General features: G+C 39.2%; 1 protein-coding gene across 3 annotated transcripts; it reads right to left on the bottom strand.

Moving 5' to 3' along the window:
- PLAAT1 (phospholipase A and acyltransferase 1) lies at positions 1-18,361 on the bottom strand. 3 transcript variants are annotated; one of them, XM_004745278.2, is made up of 5 exons: positions 18,194-18,361; positions 11,002-11,068; positions 10,376-10,514; positions 6,032-6,300; positions 1-257 (listed from the first exon to the last, which is right to left on the bottom strand). In XM_004745278.2, exons 3-5 carry the CDS (start codon positions 10,512-10,514, stop codon positions 156-158), a joined length of 510 nt encoding a protein of 169 aa, XP_004745335.1. In that variant the 5' UTR covers positions 11,002-11,068; positions 18,194-18,361; the 3' UTR covers positions 1-155. The 3 variants fall into 3 exon arrangements, with proteins under 3 accessions (XP_004745335.1, XP_004745334.1, XP_004745336.1); XM_004745277.2 differs by lacking the exon at positions 18,194-18,361 and adding an exon at positions 17,274-17,459; XM_004745279.1 differs by lacking the exon at positions 18,194-18,361 and adding an exon at positions 14,327-14,347.
- Between the last annotated feature and the right edge of the window lie 312 nt (positions 18,362-18,673).

Genomic DNA, 18,673 nt, shown 5'->3' with positions numbered 1-18,673 from the left:
TGAGATAGTATCAGTAAGCAATTTATTAAAGAGCCTGCCATCCATCACTGGAATTTGGAACAATAATGATGCATTGAAAATAAGTATTCATCCCAGTTTTTTTTTTTTCCCCTCCTCACAAATTCCTTCAGTTCCAATATCTCTTCAGTAAATTGTTAATAGTATTTTGCTCTTTGTCTTTTTGGAAACAAGCCCAGGAGTGAGAAGGCACCAGCAGCAGCTGCCACAAACCCAATGGTACTTATTGCTTGGTTGGCCTATAAAGAAATGAGAAACAAACAAAAAACAAATCTTATTCTAAAGGCATCTCTGTCTTAAATCCAAACTTTAGCTTGTTTCTTAAAACGAAGACCTTTTTAATGTACAAAGGATAAATTTAAAGCTTCATGTAAAATTTAACTGTGTATGAACAAATAAATTTATGATTTTTACAATTATGACAAAGATATAGTTAAATACACATATGTATATATTCTTCATATTTTTGTGGTCCCCAAAAATTTATAACTCATTATGGCACAATTCCTTATAAGCATGGTAGTACATCTGGGAGGTAGTACTCCTGTTTTGCAAAGCTTCGTAAGTTAAGTGATTTGCCTGAGGTCATACCACCATGATGTTTAGGTACAGGTTGAGTCATGAGCCAATTCCCTCTAAACAATCATTATCTCCTAAACATATACAGGTTTGGTTGGGTCTATACCAGGGTGAAAGTCTGTGTGTGTGTGTGTGTGTGTGTGTGTGTGTGTGTTTCTGACTTGAGAATGTTTACTAGCAAAATAATTCAGAGGTGTCATCTAAGCTAAATATCTATAAGCTCTTATTTGGTAGATACAATTTCTATTTTGATAACAAACTTCCAAAGAAGTCAATAATGATGTTAACTATTGTGTCAAAAATTAATTTCTCATGTAGACAAACTAAAATAAACCACTCTCAAGCTCAATTGTCCATAAAGGAGTTCAGACATTTATAGCTTTAAGGATATTAATCATCATCATGATGAGGGATCTAATGAATATTCATGGTTTTCATGGCACTCAGCTAATATTGCCTTCCATCTGTATGAGTTTGAGTGCAATTTTATGACCCAAAGGTCACATTCAGATGCTTTAGAGTCATCAGGTATTCTGAAAACAACAGTTGTTCTCTGGGATTTAAGAATCAGGCTTTCAAATAAAGCAAAACATTTCTCCCAAATGACTCTAGGGACCAACCCAAATACTGGAAATCCTGACCCAGCTCACATTTGAGCATATCTTCTGTCTAACCCACAGGCCTTCCCCACATAGGTTGCCATCCCCACAGGACTGCTACACAGTGCTACTCCCCAACTGTAGCTTCCCTGTTGGAAATAGACCACAAGGGCCTGGCCAAGAAAGAAACACAATGTTATACCATCCTGTGGTCTCTAGGGACAAGGCCTGTCATTGTAGCTCCCTGCTCTGCCACCATCCTCAGTTGCCAGGGAGAACGGCATTGGCAAACAACTGACAAATCCAATTTAGTTTACAATTCTAATTCTGTTTGGTTGATTATTTTATTCATACATTTTAATGAGTCACCGCCTAAGTTTATTTCCCAAGGAAGAGTCAGAATTTGCCGCAGCATAGAGCTACCCACTTGGCACATGGAAAGCCAAAGGGACAGGAAGATACAAGATACAGGACAACATTCCAAAGAGGGGCAAAATCAGTAATCAGACAAGAATCAAGGATTATAAATCAAGCCTAACCCTCATTTAATTTCAGGCAGAGACTGAGATCCCAGGAAGTTCTGAGATGGGGAAGTGTGGAAGGTAATAAACAAATAAGAAGGTGCAATTGGTGCCTTTAGAAAGAGGAGTCAAAAGATAGCCTGGGGAGGTGGCAGAGGCCTATGGGTAGGGTGGTCCCAGCTAAATGCAGACCTAATTCACTGTGTCTCCTTCAGCGGCTCGAAACATAAGAGGTGAGAGAAATCCCACAGATCTAAGAGGTCTGGGGAAAGCAATGTGATCCTAAACCAAAACCCCCTGAGAGCACATATGCCAGATACCATGACAAGGAAGCTACTTCCTACAGTGTAGGCAGTTTCCCAAATCCCAAAAACTTATTTCAAATTATAGTCTAGATGGCAAAATTCTGAGTAATTCGGATAATCTCTTGGGAGTTATGTGTAATGGGATTTGACCTGCAAGAATATAACATCCCAGAATCTTCTCAGTGAACTATTATGAACAAGAGCTTTTATTTTATAATTTAGGATTACAAAATCACTTAAGCTGACTCTTCACATTTTATCCTTTACAGGGTTCATAAAGAATAAAGGCCGCATTCCAAGGATCTATACATGACCAATGAAACATTAGCTGAATCTGGAGTGCTGTGTCCTCACATAGTGTAGCTGGGTCACAGATGACTGCAGGGCTTATCAAAATTCCTCTTCCCCTGAGACTAAGGCCACAGTGCTATGCACTGAAGCACAGTCAGAGTGTATCACAGTTCAGCTTGTCCAGGCCTATTCAAGGGTGCTGCCATCTTCCACAAAGGCAGGCACATTTTAATACCTTTTAAGACTGGAACAGTGGCAAATGTCTATTTTAAATTTTTTTTTTTTTAAAGAAAAGCCACAGACTAGAAAAAAAAACATTACCAACAGACAGATCTGGTAAAGAACTGTTATTTAAAATATGCGAAAAGCTCTTAAAACTCAACAAAAAGAAAATGAGCAAGGAACCCAATTTAAAAATCTATAATTGACAAAAGCTCTCAAAGGACACATCATCAAATATGATATGCAGATGACAAAGAAGCACATGAAATGATGCTTAACTTCACAGACTTAGGGAATTGCAAAGTAAGACAATGAGATACCACTCTATACATAGCAGAATGGCTAAAACCCAAAATGATCACAACACCAAATCCTAAAGAAGATGTGGAAAAACAGAAACTCTAATTTACTGTTGGTGGAAATGCAAAAGGGTAGAGCCACTTTGTAAGACACTTTGGTGGTTTCTTATAAAGCTAAACATACTCTTACCATACAATGCAGTAAGCATGCTCCTTGTTATTTACTGAAAGGAGCTAAAAATTCATATCCACATGAAAACCTGCCCACAAATGTTTCTAGAAGTTTTAGTCACAATTACCAAGACCTGAAATCAATCAAGATGTTTTTTAGTAGGTGAATGTACATCCAGGCAATGGAATGTTATTGAGCGATAAAGAAAAGTGAGCTACCAAACCATGAAAATAGATGGAGGAATTTTACATGCATATTGCATAGTATGCATACTGCTCAATTGTTGCCAGAGGTTTAGAGTGAAGGAAAGATGAATCCTCAAGCAGAAGATAGAGGAATTTTAAGGGAGGAAAATTATTCTGTATGAAACTATAGTGATGTATATATATGTCACTATACATCTGTCGAAATTTATAGAATATACAACACTGAGAGTGAACCCTAATGTAAACTATTTTAGGAGAGGCAAAACTTTTTCCTGTACCCCCATTAGTTTCTCAGCTGAACCTTATTAATAAAAGACAACTTTATAAAAGAAAACCAACAAGTTTACTAACATATTCATTTCATATATACATGGGAGAAACTCAGGGAAGAGTATCTCAAAGAGGTGGAGTAGAATTCAGGCTTATATGGCATGTTCAAAAAAGAATAGTAGGTTTGTAGAGTAAAGACAGGACAAAAGAAAGCACTTTTAGGCTTCCCAGAGCAGCAGACCATGGGAAGGTAAATATATGAGAAACTTATGACAAAATCTAGTTAGTTAAGGTTGTCATTTAGATTTTTCTGGTGTCCTTTCCAGGCTGGTAAGAGTCTTAATGATAACCACCAGTTGTCCTGGATGATTAACTTTTGTCCTTCCTGCTAGAGAAGGGCAGAGGGACACCTTTGAAAATATATGTCCCAATTTTAGGCTTTGCTTCTCAACTGCCTTCAGCTCAAAATAATCCTTATGCCACATATTTTGAGGTGACATATTCCAGCTTTCATCACTATGTACTCTGGTGGGTAACATGTCAGTGTTGGTTCATCTTTTGTAACAAGTATACTACACTGATGTGGACTGTTAATAGTTGGGAGGCTGTGTACATGACTAATGGGGAGGGCTTTGAGGGAACTCTCTAAACTTCCAGTTCAGTTTTGCTGTGAACTATATACTGCTCTAAAAAATAAAGTCTATTATTGTTTTTTTGAATACAGAAAAACACAAGAAAAAGATGGAGCTACAATCCTTCCACTTTTCTAATCTTTTTAAATGTATTTGCAGTTTTTTAAATTGGGATAAACACACAGCCATTCCCCCCCAAAAAAACAGTTCTAAGCCCAAGACCCCAAAGCCCTGAGGAGATCCAAAAATGAATCCAATATTAGCTATTATTAGTAATAATACTATTAATTATTGATAGTAATGAAAATAATAATACAAGTACTATAGTTTCTATCAGGTCAACATTTTATTGAAGAGTACCAACAAAGATATATAAAATTTTTAAAATATTGCAATTAAAAATATTCATCCAAGTTTTGCTGGTTTGGTGATGGATAATATGTAATACAATGTGCTAACAGACTTCAAATATCTCCTATAATCCTCCAAACAACCTCAGTTTATAGATTAGGAAACTGATAAACAATGTTCCCAAAACCACCCAGCTAACCCCTGGGGAAGAAATTGGTCTAGCTCCGGTCAGCAGAATTCCAAAGTTTAGATGGCTCCTTAAAGCTGTCACAGCACTGTCTTCAACAGAACCTGTTAGAGAACCATTCTAGTTGTTGAGGAATGATTAATTTTCCTGAGTTGATTCTGAGTATGAAAGGCTAAAAGATGAGGGACTGTAAATTAGAGTCAAAGCAAAAAGGTGGTATTAATCCCTTTTTTTAAAAAAACACATTAAAAAAATTGCTTGTTGAACACAGCAGACAACTTTATCATTTGCAAAGGAGAGGGATGGACTGCATTTCCAGCTGTATCACTAGTTTTCAATGCGAAGACGAGCAGGAATTTATGTGGATAGCCTCTGTGTTCTGGTTCAGAAGCAATTTATTGTTACATGTGAATAGAACATTCATTATGTTAATGTATTTCCTAATAAAAATGAGTTTCCAATTAAATTATTTCCTAATGAAAACAAATGTATCCTTTCATAATGTTCCCTCTCCTATCTTCCCAAGCTTCCATGAGAAGAATTGTAAACTCATTCCTTAGAATAGACTTTTATATAACACATTCAACAGTTTCAAGATACTGGGAAACCTTATTCATTCTCTTACATCACTTTAATAAATCTTTAGCTTAAAACAGCCATGTTGGAATTGGATTGGTGATATGATAGGGAAAAAGAAGGCAAATGAATCAAGCATGCTTTTAGTTAGGAATCTGCTATGCTACAAAATAGTGTGAGAAATGGCAACATTGCATGCTATTTTAAAAATAATCGATCCATTTTTAAAAAATCATCCAAAAGCTCAATGAATCAAAGGAGCTGCTTAAAAGCACACAATTCCTCTGAAACTGGCATTGCAAGGAGACAGAAACCATTTTCAAATCCACCAAAATATGTCTGTCATTAGTTGGCCTCTCTCAGCTAAGGGAAAAGAATCCCGGAGTTACCATCTATGTTTTTGGCAAATGATCTCCCACTTAAAAATGGCAACATTCTTTTCAGAATGTTCTTTTCAGTGCATGAGGTTACTGATTTGAAACTGCTGTATGACAGGGAAATGGGAAAATAGAACAAAACAAAACTCTGAAGGACAGAGAGTAATAGGACTGACAGAAAAGCTATGGTCTTGGTTCCGCTTCAAGTTCCTTCCAGCCCCAAATTCATGATGTCCACATTCAAGCTTTAATTTGGCCATTAACTTGCTACATGACCTTGGTCAGCTAGATTCCTTCCTTTATCCTTCGGAATTCTCATATTTTCTTGTCCTTTTCCTTTTGTTTGCTGCCTGGGAGTCTTACAGTCAGTAGTTACTATTTTTCCAATGTAAGAACCTTTTTATGTATCTTCTAAAGGAAACTCACCTGCTCTGAAACTCCTTCTCCATAACGAAGCAAAGTCACAAAATGCTCACAGTTGTTGACAAGTATGTCGTATTCCACCTCCTGTCCAATAACCATCTCTGACCGTTGCATGACTTCTTCCATGGGGAGAGGGGAGTAGGTCCCATCATATTTATTGTTTATTCTGTATGTGTCCTTTCCCACAACATCCCTCAGCAGCTGCATCTTCACCAGGGCTTTCCTGCTGAATATAGACTTGGCGCTCGTAAATGAGGAAGAAATGCCATCCTCTATAAGGAGAATTCTAGTTAGCAAGATCAAGGGACACAACCCAGTGAAACCCAATGCCATATAATTACAGTGCCACACCTTTGGAATTGATGGAGTCACTGAGGCCCCTGAAGGAAGGAAGCTCTGTTCCTAACTTACCACCAAACCAGAGGCCACTTAATCTTGCCAGACTGAACAACTCATTCTGTAAGTTTATCAGTAACACTTAGTAAAATATGAGTGGGAATATAAGGAAACTATGAATATTTGTATCTGCCCATAGAGCAAACTGGGTGAGAAAACTACCCATTCTTGAGGAATAAGATCTCTATCAGTTGGCATTATTGTTAGAGATCTTGGTATATGTTCTTAGCACAGTACATCTAAGACCACTGTCTACTTTTTTCTATAAAACATGCTCTTTTTCAGCATCTGAACCTTCCAGACTAGTATCTCTGGAGCTCAGCAGTTGTGCATTAGGATCAGTGAGTTCATCCTGGTCTCGAAGCTGTGCTCCTTACCCCTTCCTCTGCCTTTTACACTTGTCCTTTCAATTTGGCTTGAAATCTGCCTGATACAATTTGAAACCTGCATGGTACTTCAGTCCTCTAAAGGGTCAGATAGGGTCAACTGGGGCCCTGCTTTTGTCTTGCCAGTTTCTTTTGACCAAGAAACTAGGTCCTGAAACTGAACCTAACCTAGTAGGTGCGGTCCAATAGATGTGGCCCTAGGCTATGCCCTACCCACCCACCTGTTATATGCCCCATCCCCTGCCACTCCATTTCAGCTGCCTTATTTGGCAAGCATCTGCCTAGACTGCCAGGGACCATAACTGTCAGTATCTGAGCCTGGACAGATGATTGCTCAGTGTTCAGCTCTAACGCCAGGCCCTGGTCCCTCTCCATCTGCCTGAGACTGCTATGCTTGGCTATTTGTTCAAGTAAATCATGGGGTGGGGTGGGGGGTCTCCATATAACTAGTGGTTAGACACTCTTCCTTTTTCTACTTCTCTTTTTTCCTACCTTCCAAGCTCCTTTTCTTCAAGCAGCATTTCCAGTTACTGTCTTACACGTTGAAAGTCCTTATACATTATAAGTTCTTAAAGCCTGTATCTCCTAGTTAGAATTCCTAAAATTTTTAAAGACTAGTCTGTTGCAATTAATTTACAGGTGAGGATATTGAAGTGTGGAGAGATAAACTGGCTTGCAAAATATGATGTGAGTAGTTAACAACAGAACCAGGAACTGGATTTCAGTATCCATGATCAAAGCTCCATGCTACAACCACAGTAATATGGAGCTTAATGTGTGAAAATAAGGAAAGAACAGGAAAATCTCTTTATTATTTTCCAGATGTGAAAACTGCAGAAATAATGTAACATTGCTTAATGGTAATCACCAGACTCTGCAGAAACTAATGGCTCTTTATCATATATGTTATTTTATTTGCCATTTCTATTTCCAATACTCTAGAAGAAGAGGCAAATATCTCAAAATGTTGAAAAAACCACTTCATTAAAAATTCTCTGACACTTTTTCTAAAGGTATTGTGTCCCAGTCTATTTAATTGCATATATTTTTTCTTAAGAAATGATTTGTGCTTATTTCTAAGCATTTAGGAAATACAGAAAAAACTACATAAACATGTAAATATAAATCACCCATTATCTACCCACCCAGAAATAACTGTTATTATTTTGATGTACTTCAATTATGTCTTATTAACACATGAATACAGATGTGTGTATATGTGTGCATTCACATGTGTATATATTATTTCTTTGCAAATCAGGTTTCATATTACATACTACATTTTTAATCTGGAATTTTCAAGTAAATATCATGCAAGATTATCTCATGCAATTAAACGTGGCCAGAATTTTTTTAATGGCCATTATAGTAGCTATTGTTTTGGCCTATCTAGCACCCCATCCCACAACTGACTCTTTCTTTCTGGAAAAGGTTTTGTATGGGTCAGTTATAGCAGCTCATTCTCCTGGGCACAGGGATGGTCCAGTGATGGGCATGGGATCCACACTATACGAACTAGGATTGTTCTCCATGCTAGTTCTTACTAGAACAGGAAGGGATTAGCTCTCTTCTATTGGGTCACAGGACTGTAAGAATGAGAGCCTAAGGATACTGACAGTTAATTAGTTCAGCTTCCTAGAGACACACAGTCTGGGAGTATTAAGACAATATACAGAAAGAAAATGCAGATATGAGGCTTGATAGTCATGTTCAATCCCTTTCATCCAAGTATCCCTGCCTGAGTCCAGTACCATCTTCACCCTTTTGGTAGTTCCCCTCAGTGAAGCAATGAATTTGCCTTTTTGCTCAACCTAATTTGTTTGTTTTCTGTTACTTGCAATTAAGAATTCTGTCAAACATAGAATATGTTTGACATATCTAATATGTCAAATATTAGATATGTCATATATCTGATATTCTGTGGCAAAGTCATAATTCATTTTACTAGTTCCCTATTGAACATTAAGCAACTGAGAATTTCTATTTTTGTATCTCTTAGTCTCCTCCACATATTTAATCCATTCCCCTATCCTCTCCCCTCTGGTAACCACCCATTTGCTCTCTATATTTACGAGTCTGTTTCTGGCTTGTTTGTTCATTTGTGTGTGTGTGTGTGTGTGTTTTAGATTCCATATGTAAATGAAATCATGTGGTATTTGTCTCTCTCTGTCTGACTTATTTCACTTAATATAATACCCTCTAGGTGCATTCATGTTGTTGCAAATGGTGAGAACGCATTCTTTTTCATGGCTGAGTAATATTCCATTATTTATATACCACATCTTCTTTATCCATTCATCTATGGATGGACACCTAGGTTGTTTCCCACATGTTAGCCATCGTAAATAATGCTGCAATAAACATAGGGGTACATATATCGTTTCAAATTAATGTTTTCATTTTCTTTAGGTAAATACCCAATAGTGGAATTACTGGATCATAGGACTTTCTATTTTTAATTGTTTTCTACAAAGTGGCTTCACCAGTTTGCATTTTCATCAACAGTGCTAGAGGGTTCCCTTTTTCTCCAAATCCTCACCAATATTTGTTATTTTGCTATTGTCTATTTTTTAAACTGTTATAAATGAGGTAGAAGTAAACACTCTTATAAGGAATGTTAGTCCACATTTCTATAAATATTTCTGAAGAATAAAATCATGGAAGTACAATTACAGAGTCAGAATATATGAACTCTTTTAAGACTTCTAATATATATGAACACCTGGGTGGCTCAGTGGTTAAGCCTCTGCCTTCAGCTCAGGTCATGATCCCAGGGTCCTGGGATCCAGATGCTCACACTGGGCTCCCAGATGCACAGGAAGCCTGCTTCTCCCTCTCCCACCCACCTCCCCTCCACCCCCCACCACTTGTGTTCCTTTTCTCGCTATGTCTCTCTCTGTCAAATAAATAAAATCTTTTAAAATAGACTTTTAATACATACTGTTAAATTGCTTTCAAGAACGATGTTTCATTTCTTTAAACAATAACCTTGATTTTATTTCCTTATAGCCTTATCCACACTATTATCATTTTAAAATCTTTGCTAATGTGATAGTCATAAAATCTATTATTTTATTATACAATTTCTAGATTACTACCTTTAAAGATAGGTATTGGCTTCTGGTATTCTTTTCCTAAAAACTGTTCATAGGTCCTTACCCAGTTGTTTGTTGGGATTTTGATGTTTATGTATCCACAGCATCTAGAATAGCATTTGGCATATGCTGAGTAATCTATAAATAAATGTTGAATGTATTGATATAATTTGTGTGATATATAAAGACAATAATTCTTACCATGTTTGTGACAAATATTTTCCCCAGTGGATTATTTACTTCTTCATTTTTTTTTTCCAATCCAGAGGTTTTAAATCTTAATGTTAATTGGTCTTTGTGATTTATCCAATGCCAGTTTGGTCTTAGTATGTCCTTCTCTAAACCTGTTTCAGATAGGTTTATCTACTTTCTATATTTTGTTTCTATTTTATTTCATGATTTCATTCATGATTCCTCCTTATAACAAGAAAACTCAAAAGCTCTTAGGAGTTCCTGTAAACAAACCTTACCTAGAGGTGCTATGTTGATAACATAACCATCACCCAAGTACAGTGCCCAGTGCTGATAGCCAGAACGAAATACTTCAATCAAGTCCCCTGGCTGGGGGTTAGCAGGATAGCTCAAACTAAAGCAATCATTAAACGCCATCTGAAATGATAGAAACAAAGAAGATCTAGCTGACATGACTTGATAAAAGAAAATCTGTTTAAGACTTCCATAGAAGTATAGACACACAGAAATTATTGGGATTGCATTCCTTATTAAAGACTTATCAAAACTCATGCCACTGTCCTTTTCTTTGAATGATTCCAACACTGTATTATGTGCATACAGTTGAAAAAGATGTGAGAAAGAATTTTGTTTGTTAATTGCTTAATTTTCTATAGTAATGCTTCTCATCCTGGTCAATCCCAGGGCTCCTTTACAATAGTAAGCATTTTATAGTTCTCTCTTTAAATCCAGAAATTCATAGATAGGATAATTTGCCTGCATACAAAATTTCCAAAGTATTAATAGGATGTCCTATTGGGAATAGAGAGGGGAATTTAATTTATAATAACATCTGTTTTATGTAAACACTCAGTCTGTGACTGTACCAAAACCCATAATAAAGTGTCCATATGCTTGTACTTACTTAGCATGAAAAAGGTCACCATTCAGAAGCAGAAGATAAGAAGTCTTTCCGCCTTTCATATACCAGCCTAGTAAAATCAAAGAACAGGGCATGGGTGGATACTGATATTCTGTGAAAAAAAATACTTTATATTGCAAAACTTAATCTATCATTTAACTTAACCAGAGATAAGTTCCAGGCTCAGATGAGTGGCCAGCCAGATATTCAGTCATACTGTAAGAAACAGGACATTGCTTCCTTGTGCCAAACTGTATCGTGCAGGACTAGGCACTTCAGTCTCTACCCACTAAATAATCAGTAAATGCTCTGTGTCATATGACAACCACGAACATCCCCACAGATTTCCACCACTCCCCTACCGCTTCACTTACTTACTGATTCCAAAAACAGTGTAAAGTAGCCATTGTAGAAGTGAGACAACTTGAAAGGTCGGGGAGTTCACCATGTTGGTGAATATGTCTGAAAATTCTGAGCTGGTGAAATTTTTTTTTTTTTTTAAAGTCAAAACTTTTCAGAAAGAACATAGAAATCCCTGATGGTTGATTTTTATGGGAGGTTACATAGGAGGTTTCCTATGTATGTATGGCATGGACGTAGAATGACTCAGCAGGCGGAAGTTAGAGACATTCATCAATACTCAAAAGGAGATTTAGTGCTATATCCGTGTTGAATCTCTAATTGACAGCAGTTTCTCATCATCTCTCACTCTAATATAGATATGTATGCTCATTAACAAAATAAATCCAAGTGCCAGAAAGGGAAATTTCCAAACCATCTAAGTTATAATCATAATAGCATAGGCTAAGGACTTGAAAATACAGACTATCATTTTTCTGGCACTCTAAAAGTCTTTTTTACAACACTTAATATTGGGAGGGTGTTTTCCCAAGTATTTGTGTGCCATCTGTTGAAAACTTCAATCATCACACTGTCACAGAAATCTAGCCAAATGTAAGCTGTCCATCTGTTGAAAAATAACTATTAAAACAACTTTATGGAAACCATTAAGTCTAACCACTCTGTCAAATATGTTTGAGTCTTATTAAGATGGAGTTCAGAATTTGGCCACATGGGCACTAAAAGGAAAAATAGATAATATACTATGAAATAAACAAACACATTTCCCATGAATAGGATTCAGCAAACACACACAGCTGCCTACTAGAATTCAGGGACCTAGCCAAGCCTACAATAATAATCATCCTTTGAACAGAGAGCACTTTGTAGTGTAACATTTTTTTTTCAAATGCACTATCTCAATTAACCCTATTTAACTTTTTAAACAACTATTTGAGCTTATTATGTTGCCATTACATTTTGTAGAAAAAAAATATACAATAGCTAATGCCAACTTCTGGAAAATACTCATTGAAACCTTCGTACAGATCACTTACATTGGGGAAACCCATTGTTAGCTGAAAATATCACAGGTCAAAATGCATTTTCTTCTTCTAACCCACCAAACACCATAACTTAGCCTAGCCTACCTTCTACATGCTCAGAACACTTCCATAAGCCTACAGTTGGCAAAATCATCTACTACAAAGCTTATTTTATAATCAAGAGTTGAACACCTCATGTAAATTATTGAGAATTGTACTGAAAATGAAAAATGGGATTGTATAGCTATATGGGTACAAAATGGTTCCCAATGCTGGGGCAGTGGTGGTGAGCTACTGTAACCAGGCTTTGTGAACTAGCCAAAGCTAGACAGGTAGATGGTAAGCCACAGAGGTGGCTGTGCGTAAATGTTGAGTAAGTAGCTCATGGCTTTTGTGTGATTTGAGCTCCTTATCCTTTCAGCCACAATAATTCCATGAAATGGATGATTCCACTGCACAATTTTAATATATTTAACACATTTTCAATTCTGACACATAGTTTGTAAACTGATTTATGAAATGTAAGTTAATTGATTTCATGAACCCTATCATTTATATATATTGAAGGATGGTGGAATAACAAGGAAAACATTTCATAATAGTAGCCACTGAAGAAACTGAGGGAGGAGATTGGAAGCTAATATGTAAGGGGAAAGTGAGTTCCAACAGTAAGTGCTTAGAAACACAGCAATTTACTGCAGAAAGGTACATCAGACATTATCCAATCCACTGCTCTCCAAACTTGTTTTTAGCAGCAGGGCCCTGAATTAAATCAAATATCAGAGGGACCCACAAAAATATAAAACACAAAAGTACCTCTATCCTGGATGAAGTCAGGAAGGAGCATGAGAGTCCCATCTGCTTCTCATTGCTGCTGCTACTGAGGTTCTCTGGGGCCCCAGAAATTCTAGGAATGGAGCTTGAATAACACCCATCTAGTTCTAGTACAGCCCCTCGTTTTCAAGATAGGGTAACTAGTAACAGGTGGATACTTTGACTCGCTTTGCAAAGGTCATATGCCATTTTACAAAAGATTTTCAACAAATGGTGGGAGAACAATTGAATACTCATTAAAAAAAAAAAACAGACAGAAAACAAAACAAAAGTAAATACAAACCTCTACCCAAGTCTCACATCTTATACAAAAAATATTTCAAAATGGATCATGGAATTAAATGTAAAACTATAAAACATAGAGGAGAAAGCACATAAAAGAAATTCTCCAGGATCTAGGGTAGACGGGTTCTTAGTCTTGATACCAAAAGTACTATCCATAAAAGGAAAATTTGGCAAATTGACGTCCTTAAAATTTAGAACTTTTGCACTAAAGAAGACCCTGTTAAAAGCTCAAGAAGACAAGCTACAGAATGGGAGAAAATATTTGCAAACCCCATAACTAAGAAAGGACGAGCACTGAGAACATAGAAAGAACTCTCAAAACTCAAGAGTGAAAGAGCACAGGATGCAATTAGAACCTGACTACAAGACACAAAGACATTTCTCCAAAGAAGAGACAAGGATGTCAAGTAAGCCACGTTAAACATCATTAGCCATTTGGGAAATGCAGATTAAAACCACTATGGGATAACATCATACACTTACCCCAATAACAAAAATTAAAAATACTGACAACAGAAAATGCCGGCAAGGATGCACAGCAACTATATCACTCATTTGCTGGTGAGAACATAAAACGGCAATTGAAGCAATTTCTTTAAAAACTTGTAACTTCCATACAATCCAGAGATGTACTGCTAGACATTTACCCCAGAGACTGAAGAGAGTGAAGACTTATATTTACACAAAAACCTATACATGAGTATTTAGAGCAGCTTATTCATAATAGCCCAAAACTGGAAACAGCCCAGGAGACCTTCAATGGGTAAATAAATTGTGGGACAGCCATACCATGAAATACTGCTAAGGAAGAAAAAGAAACAAACCATTGATAGGTGCAGCAACCTGAGTGAATCTTCACAGAATTATGCTGAGTGAAAAAAACCAATGCCAGAAAGTGTGATACCGTATGATTCTATCTATAGAATATTCTTGAAATGACAAAATCAGAGAAAGAGAGAACAAATAATGGTTGCCAGGGGTTAAGGAAGTGGTGAGAGGGAGGAGAGTGTCGCTATAAAAGGGCAACATGAGAGATTCTAGAGATGATGGAAATGTTTTGCATCTTAATCACATCAATGAAATAACCTCTCTGTGATATCGCACTGGAGCATGCCAGATGTTATCACTGGGGAAACTGGGGAAAGGTGCAAGAGATCGCTCTGTGTTATTTCTTAGAATTACATATGGATCGAGAATTACCTAAAAACAAAAATATTAGTGAGAAAAGAGACCAATGCTTTTTTAAAAATATAGGACATAGGAGAGGACAGATATGTGGAAGTTATATCGAGGCAGATTTCAGCTGTGTAGGAGGAAAACTTCATCGAAAGTGGTCCAGCAATGGCAAAGAGCACCTTGTGCAGGTAGCAGTCTGTCACTGGGAATGTTTAAATACAGTCAGGGTTGATAAAAATGACATTTCCACAGTAGGGGTGGAAGGCGAGAGTGATTAGGGCTAGGAGGCCTTGTAAGGTCCCTTTCAGCTCTGATGTTCTCTCCTTCTGTTTCCCCAACACGGTGCTAGGGGGAATCCTCAAATCAACACCATGAATGAGAGAGAATTATTGCCCCCATTTTAAAGATGAGGCTTATGGTGTCCACAAGCAGTTCAGGAACCTACTGAAAGTCACACAGTGGGAAAGGGCAGAACCCACAACCTGGACTCAGATTAGCCTCCTTCTAAGATCAGGCTCCTTATCCTAACTGCCTCTGCTCATTCACATTGTACTGCCTCCATTGCTGGCATTTTAGCAGTCCTTCTAGCACACTCTTGGGCCAGTTAGCCATTGTGAGCTGCTTATTATGATCACCATTTTACAGATGAGGAACCTGAGGCTCCGATGAGTTATCTGTCAGACATAAAGTCACAAAGGTAGTAAGTGGCAGAGAGAGAATTCAATTCCATGTCCGTCTTCTTATTTCAGCCTGCCTCCTTCTTTATATCATTGATTAACACCGTTAACCAAAGGAACTGCTACTAAACCTTTCTTATTTTCCCTCTTCTCAAAAACCCATCACATGGAGAAGCCACCAAAGCACATAGAATATATATTTCATCTAACAACACAGAAAGTCTTTAAACATTTATACACAAAACCAGAGAGTAATGGGAAATGGAACTCGGGGAATCCCTAATCTTCTCCTGCAGGAGGGGTGTCAAGGTGGGGCTAGAAGCATCTAAAAGGCACCTAGACTCAGACCTTAGACAAATGGCTATAACCTGTCTGCTTGGGTAACTTGATTTACATGGACCACCTCTACCCATTTCATTTGGGCACACGAAAATAATAGTGTGCTTCATAAACAGGAGATAACACAGAACCAAGGAAATATGCATTTATAAAGTCCTCTACTACAATCTCTGTGAGTCTCCTTTAAGATAAAAAAGACTTTGTTTTAACAGTTCATCTGCACAGAATTGTTTGTCTAGCTCATAACAAAGAGTGGCATGAAGGTAAATCTGCAATCTTTATACAAGAAATTTCTCGTTTCAACTGCCAAAACAGGCTACCTTGTTTACAGCTCCTTGTTGGTCCCTCCCAGTGCATCTAAAGATATAACTGTCCCCTGAACAGATAGAGACAGGCTGATTACCTGCTGCTCATGTCCATGAGGCCACCTGTGTTACAGGAATACTAAGAACACTTTTTTCACAAACTCTTCCCCAAAATCCAAAGCTGTTGGAAATCTGAAACACCGCCACAGATCATCCCTAGTCCAACAATCTTCCAATTTGATCTGGACCCTTTCCCACTTCAGCTGAATTTTTCATCCATGGTCCCAGTACACTGAGATGGTTCCACGAAGCCCCACATTCCCAGAACAGCTCCTTCGCAACCTCTCAGAGCTGCAAGGCACTTTGGTCCCACATCTTCACTCTATCGCTGAGGAGATGAACCATCCTCCCCACCAGATAAACCACCCTCACTCAACCACTGCTTGGAATCCCTTCAAGGCTCCCCACTACTGACTTCCCATCTTGCCCGCATATGTTCATCCCTATGTTCTAGGAAAACCAAACTATTCATTATTCCTCACACTCACCTGGAATTTTGTTGCTAACACTGAGCCTTCTACCTGGTATGCGCTGCCCCTTTCCAAATGCCCCCCCCAAAGTCCCACTTTTAGAGATCCAGGTCAGATGCCGCCTCCTTCCCAAGGTCTGGTGGCAGTCAGCCAGAAATGACATCTCCTTGGTAGTTTCCACCTTGCGTTATCTAACGCCTATTGCATTTCCCACACCTGTGTCAGTTACTGGTGTCCAGGGAATAATCCCTTCTACTCAGTATGGAGGGCTTTCTTGTTTGTCCCTATACCTTCAGTTTCTAGCCGAGCGCCTGGCACAAATAACTGCTGAGCAAATATTTAATGAATGAGGGAATGAGAAGCCCCAGCCCAGGGAGGACAGAGTGGTTGGGTTTTTCCAACACATAAATCATATTAATAGTCCCAAATGCCAAAGTAATATCACCATCCCCCAAATCTAATATTTTGTAATACCAATTACTTGTATTATTATCCGTATTCGTTCAGTGAGGACGATAGCTTCAAAAAACTTGTTATGAAAGACCAGTTTCTAGTCCTGGTTCTGCTACTTAATAGCTGTGTGACTTGGGGACTGAGTCTCTCCTTGTGGAGTCGGTGCTTCCATTTGTAACAAATAAGGGCACGGATGCTCTCTACTGGTCCTTCGAGTTTTTCACATCTGACAGGTGGTGCAAACAAGGTTATCTGGGAACCAAGAGGTCCTCCCCACCATCCCCAGCCCACCTCGCTCAAGCCCGGGGGCGTCTTTTCCGCCGGTGGCAGCTGTTGGGGTCCTGGGGTCGCCCTGGACTCACAGCTGCCGACCCTCTGGCTAGCGGCCACCGGCCCACTCCATCTACCCTCGGGAGAGGTCAAGGCGCAGCCGCCCACCAGCCGCCCTCCAGCCCAACGCCAGCTCCCCCGCGCGCCCCGGCGCCCCCTGACGCTGCCGCGCACTCTTGCGGGCTCCCGCACTGGCCCGCGCCGCCGGGGTTTACACTCCTCGCTCAGAGGAGCCCTGACAAGGCACCTGCCCTGTGCGCGTGCACGCACACAGGCGCACACCCAGCGGTCAAAGCGCAGCCCCAGCGCGGAACCTGAACAATGAGGGAGCCACCCCCACCCACCCCCCCCCCCGCCCACTCTCCCGGGAGGGCCCCCGCCCTCCCCACCCCGGCCCCTAGCCACTGGGATACTCTTGCATCAGATTTTTTATGGTATCAAGGATTGTGCTAGGCACAGCAATTACTAAATTAATGTCTTGTTGAACCTGGAAATGTTCGTGTACACTCGTTATGCATGCACACTGCACGGCTAGAGTTGCGCAGATTCCTTTACCCAGGAAAGGACCCTTAGTGTCTGTGCCCCCAGGAAAGCAGCTCGGTTCTTTAACTCAGCAAAAGTAGAAGGAGAGCGTGGCCTTAGAAAATTTCCCTTTTTCCAAAGACACACACCACTACTCGATGAGAGCTTGTGAGTCTGATCCAGAGCCTAAGGCTATGAGGACACACATGGACCCTGCACCCTTTGGACTCCTACGTATCACCACCCTCTAACCTAAGATCAGCTTCAGATTGGGAAGAGGAGAGGAAGGAGAAAGGAGAGAGGAAGGGCCTGCCACCCCCTCCGCAGCCGGGTACTAGTTTCTCCCAGTGCAAGTTTACCTGGCTCTTGATGGGATGGGGCTTTCCTTAAAGACAAGCCACTCTCCTTCTCCAGCAGCCGGTGTGCCCCTCCCTCACCTCTTCTGCCCTTCCCTGCCAAAGTTCTGGTTCTGCAGGTCCTTTATTCAGCATGAATTGGGTGCATGTGACAGAGCAGGGCCTAACTGACTCTCTTTCAGGCCAGGTGGGTCAACAGAGGTTTCCAGGAATAAAGCCATGCAGGTTTAAAAATAAAGCTGGGCATGAAGAGTATCCCTTTTCTTACTGCTAAAAAAGGGAGGCCAGGAAGACTAGCCAGCTAAGTAAGGAAAGCCTGGTGGACTGCTAAATGAACCTTTTGGAGCGCTGTACAGGACTTTCCTTCAAACAAGTCATAACCTAGATTTTTACTCTAATTTAAATGGAATCACAGCTAAAAGGGAGGAGTCAAGGGCTGAAATAGCTTGCTAATTTTATGTGTTTTGCCACAGTAGGATAAGA

This window comes from Mustela putorius, unplaced genomic scaffold (genome assembly GCF_011764305.1).
Source record: "Mustela putorius furo isolate JIRA1106 unplaced genomic scaffold, ASM1176430v1.1 tig00003834_pilon_pilon_pilon, whole genome shotgun sequence".
Lineage (NCBI taxonomy): Eukaryota > Metazoa > Chordata > Mammalia > Carnivora > Mustelidae > Mustela > Mustela putorius.
The sequence above is the reverse complement of the archived record's forward strand: the minus strand, read 5'-3'. Positions and strand labels throughout refer to the sequence as shown.

Bases quoted from the DNA above. Each gene is read 5' to 3' on its own strand.
- PLAAT1 (XM_004745278.2), bottom strand. From the start codon at position 10,514: ATGGCGTTTAATGATTGCTTTAGTTTGAGCTATCCTGCTAACCCCCAG. The intron at 6,301-10,375 runs GTAAGGTTTGTT...TTCTCCTTATAG, and splicing joins TATCAACATAGCACCTCTAG to AGGATGGCATTTCTTCCTCA. The intron at 258-6,031 runs GTGAGTTTCCTT...ATTTCTTTATAG, and splicing joins GAGAAGGAGTTTCAGAGCAG to GCCAACCAAGCAATAAGTAC.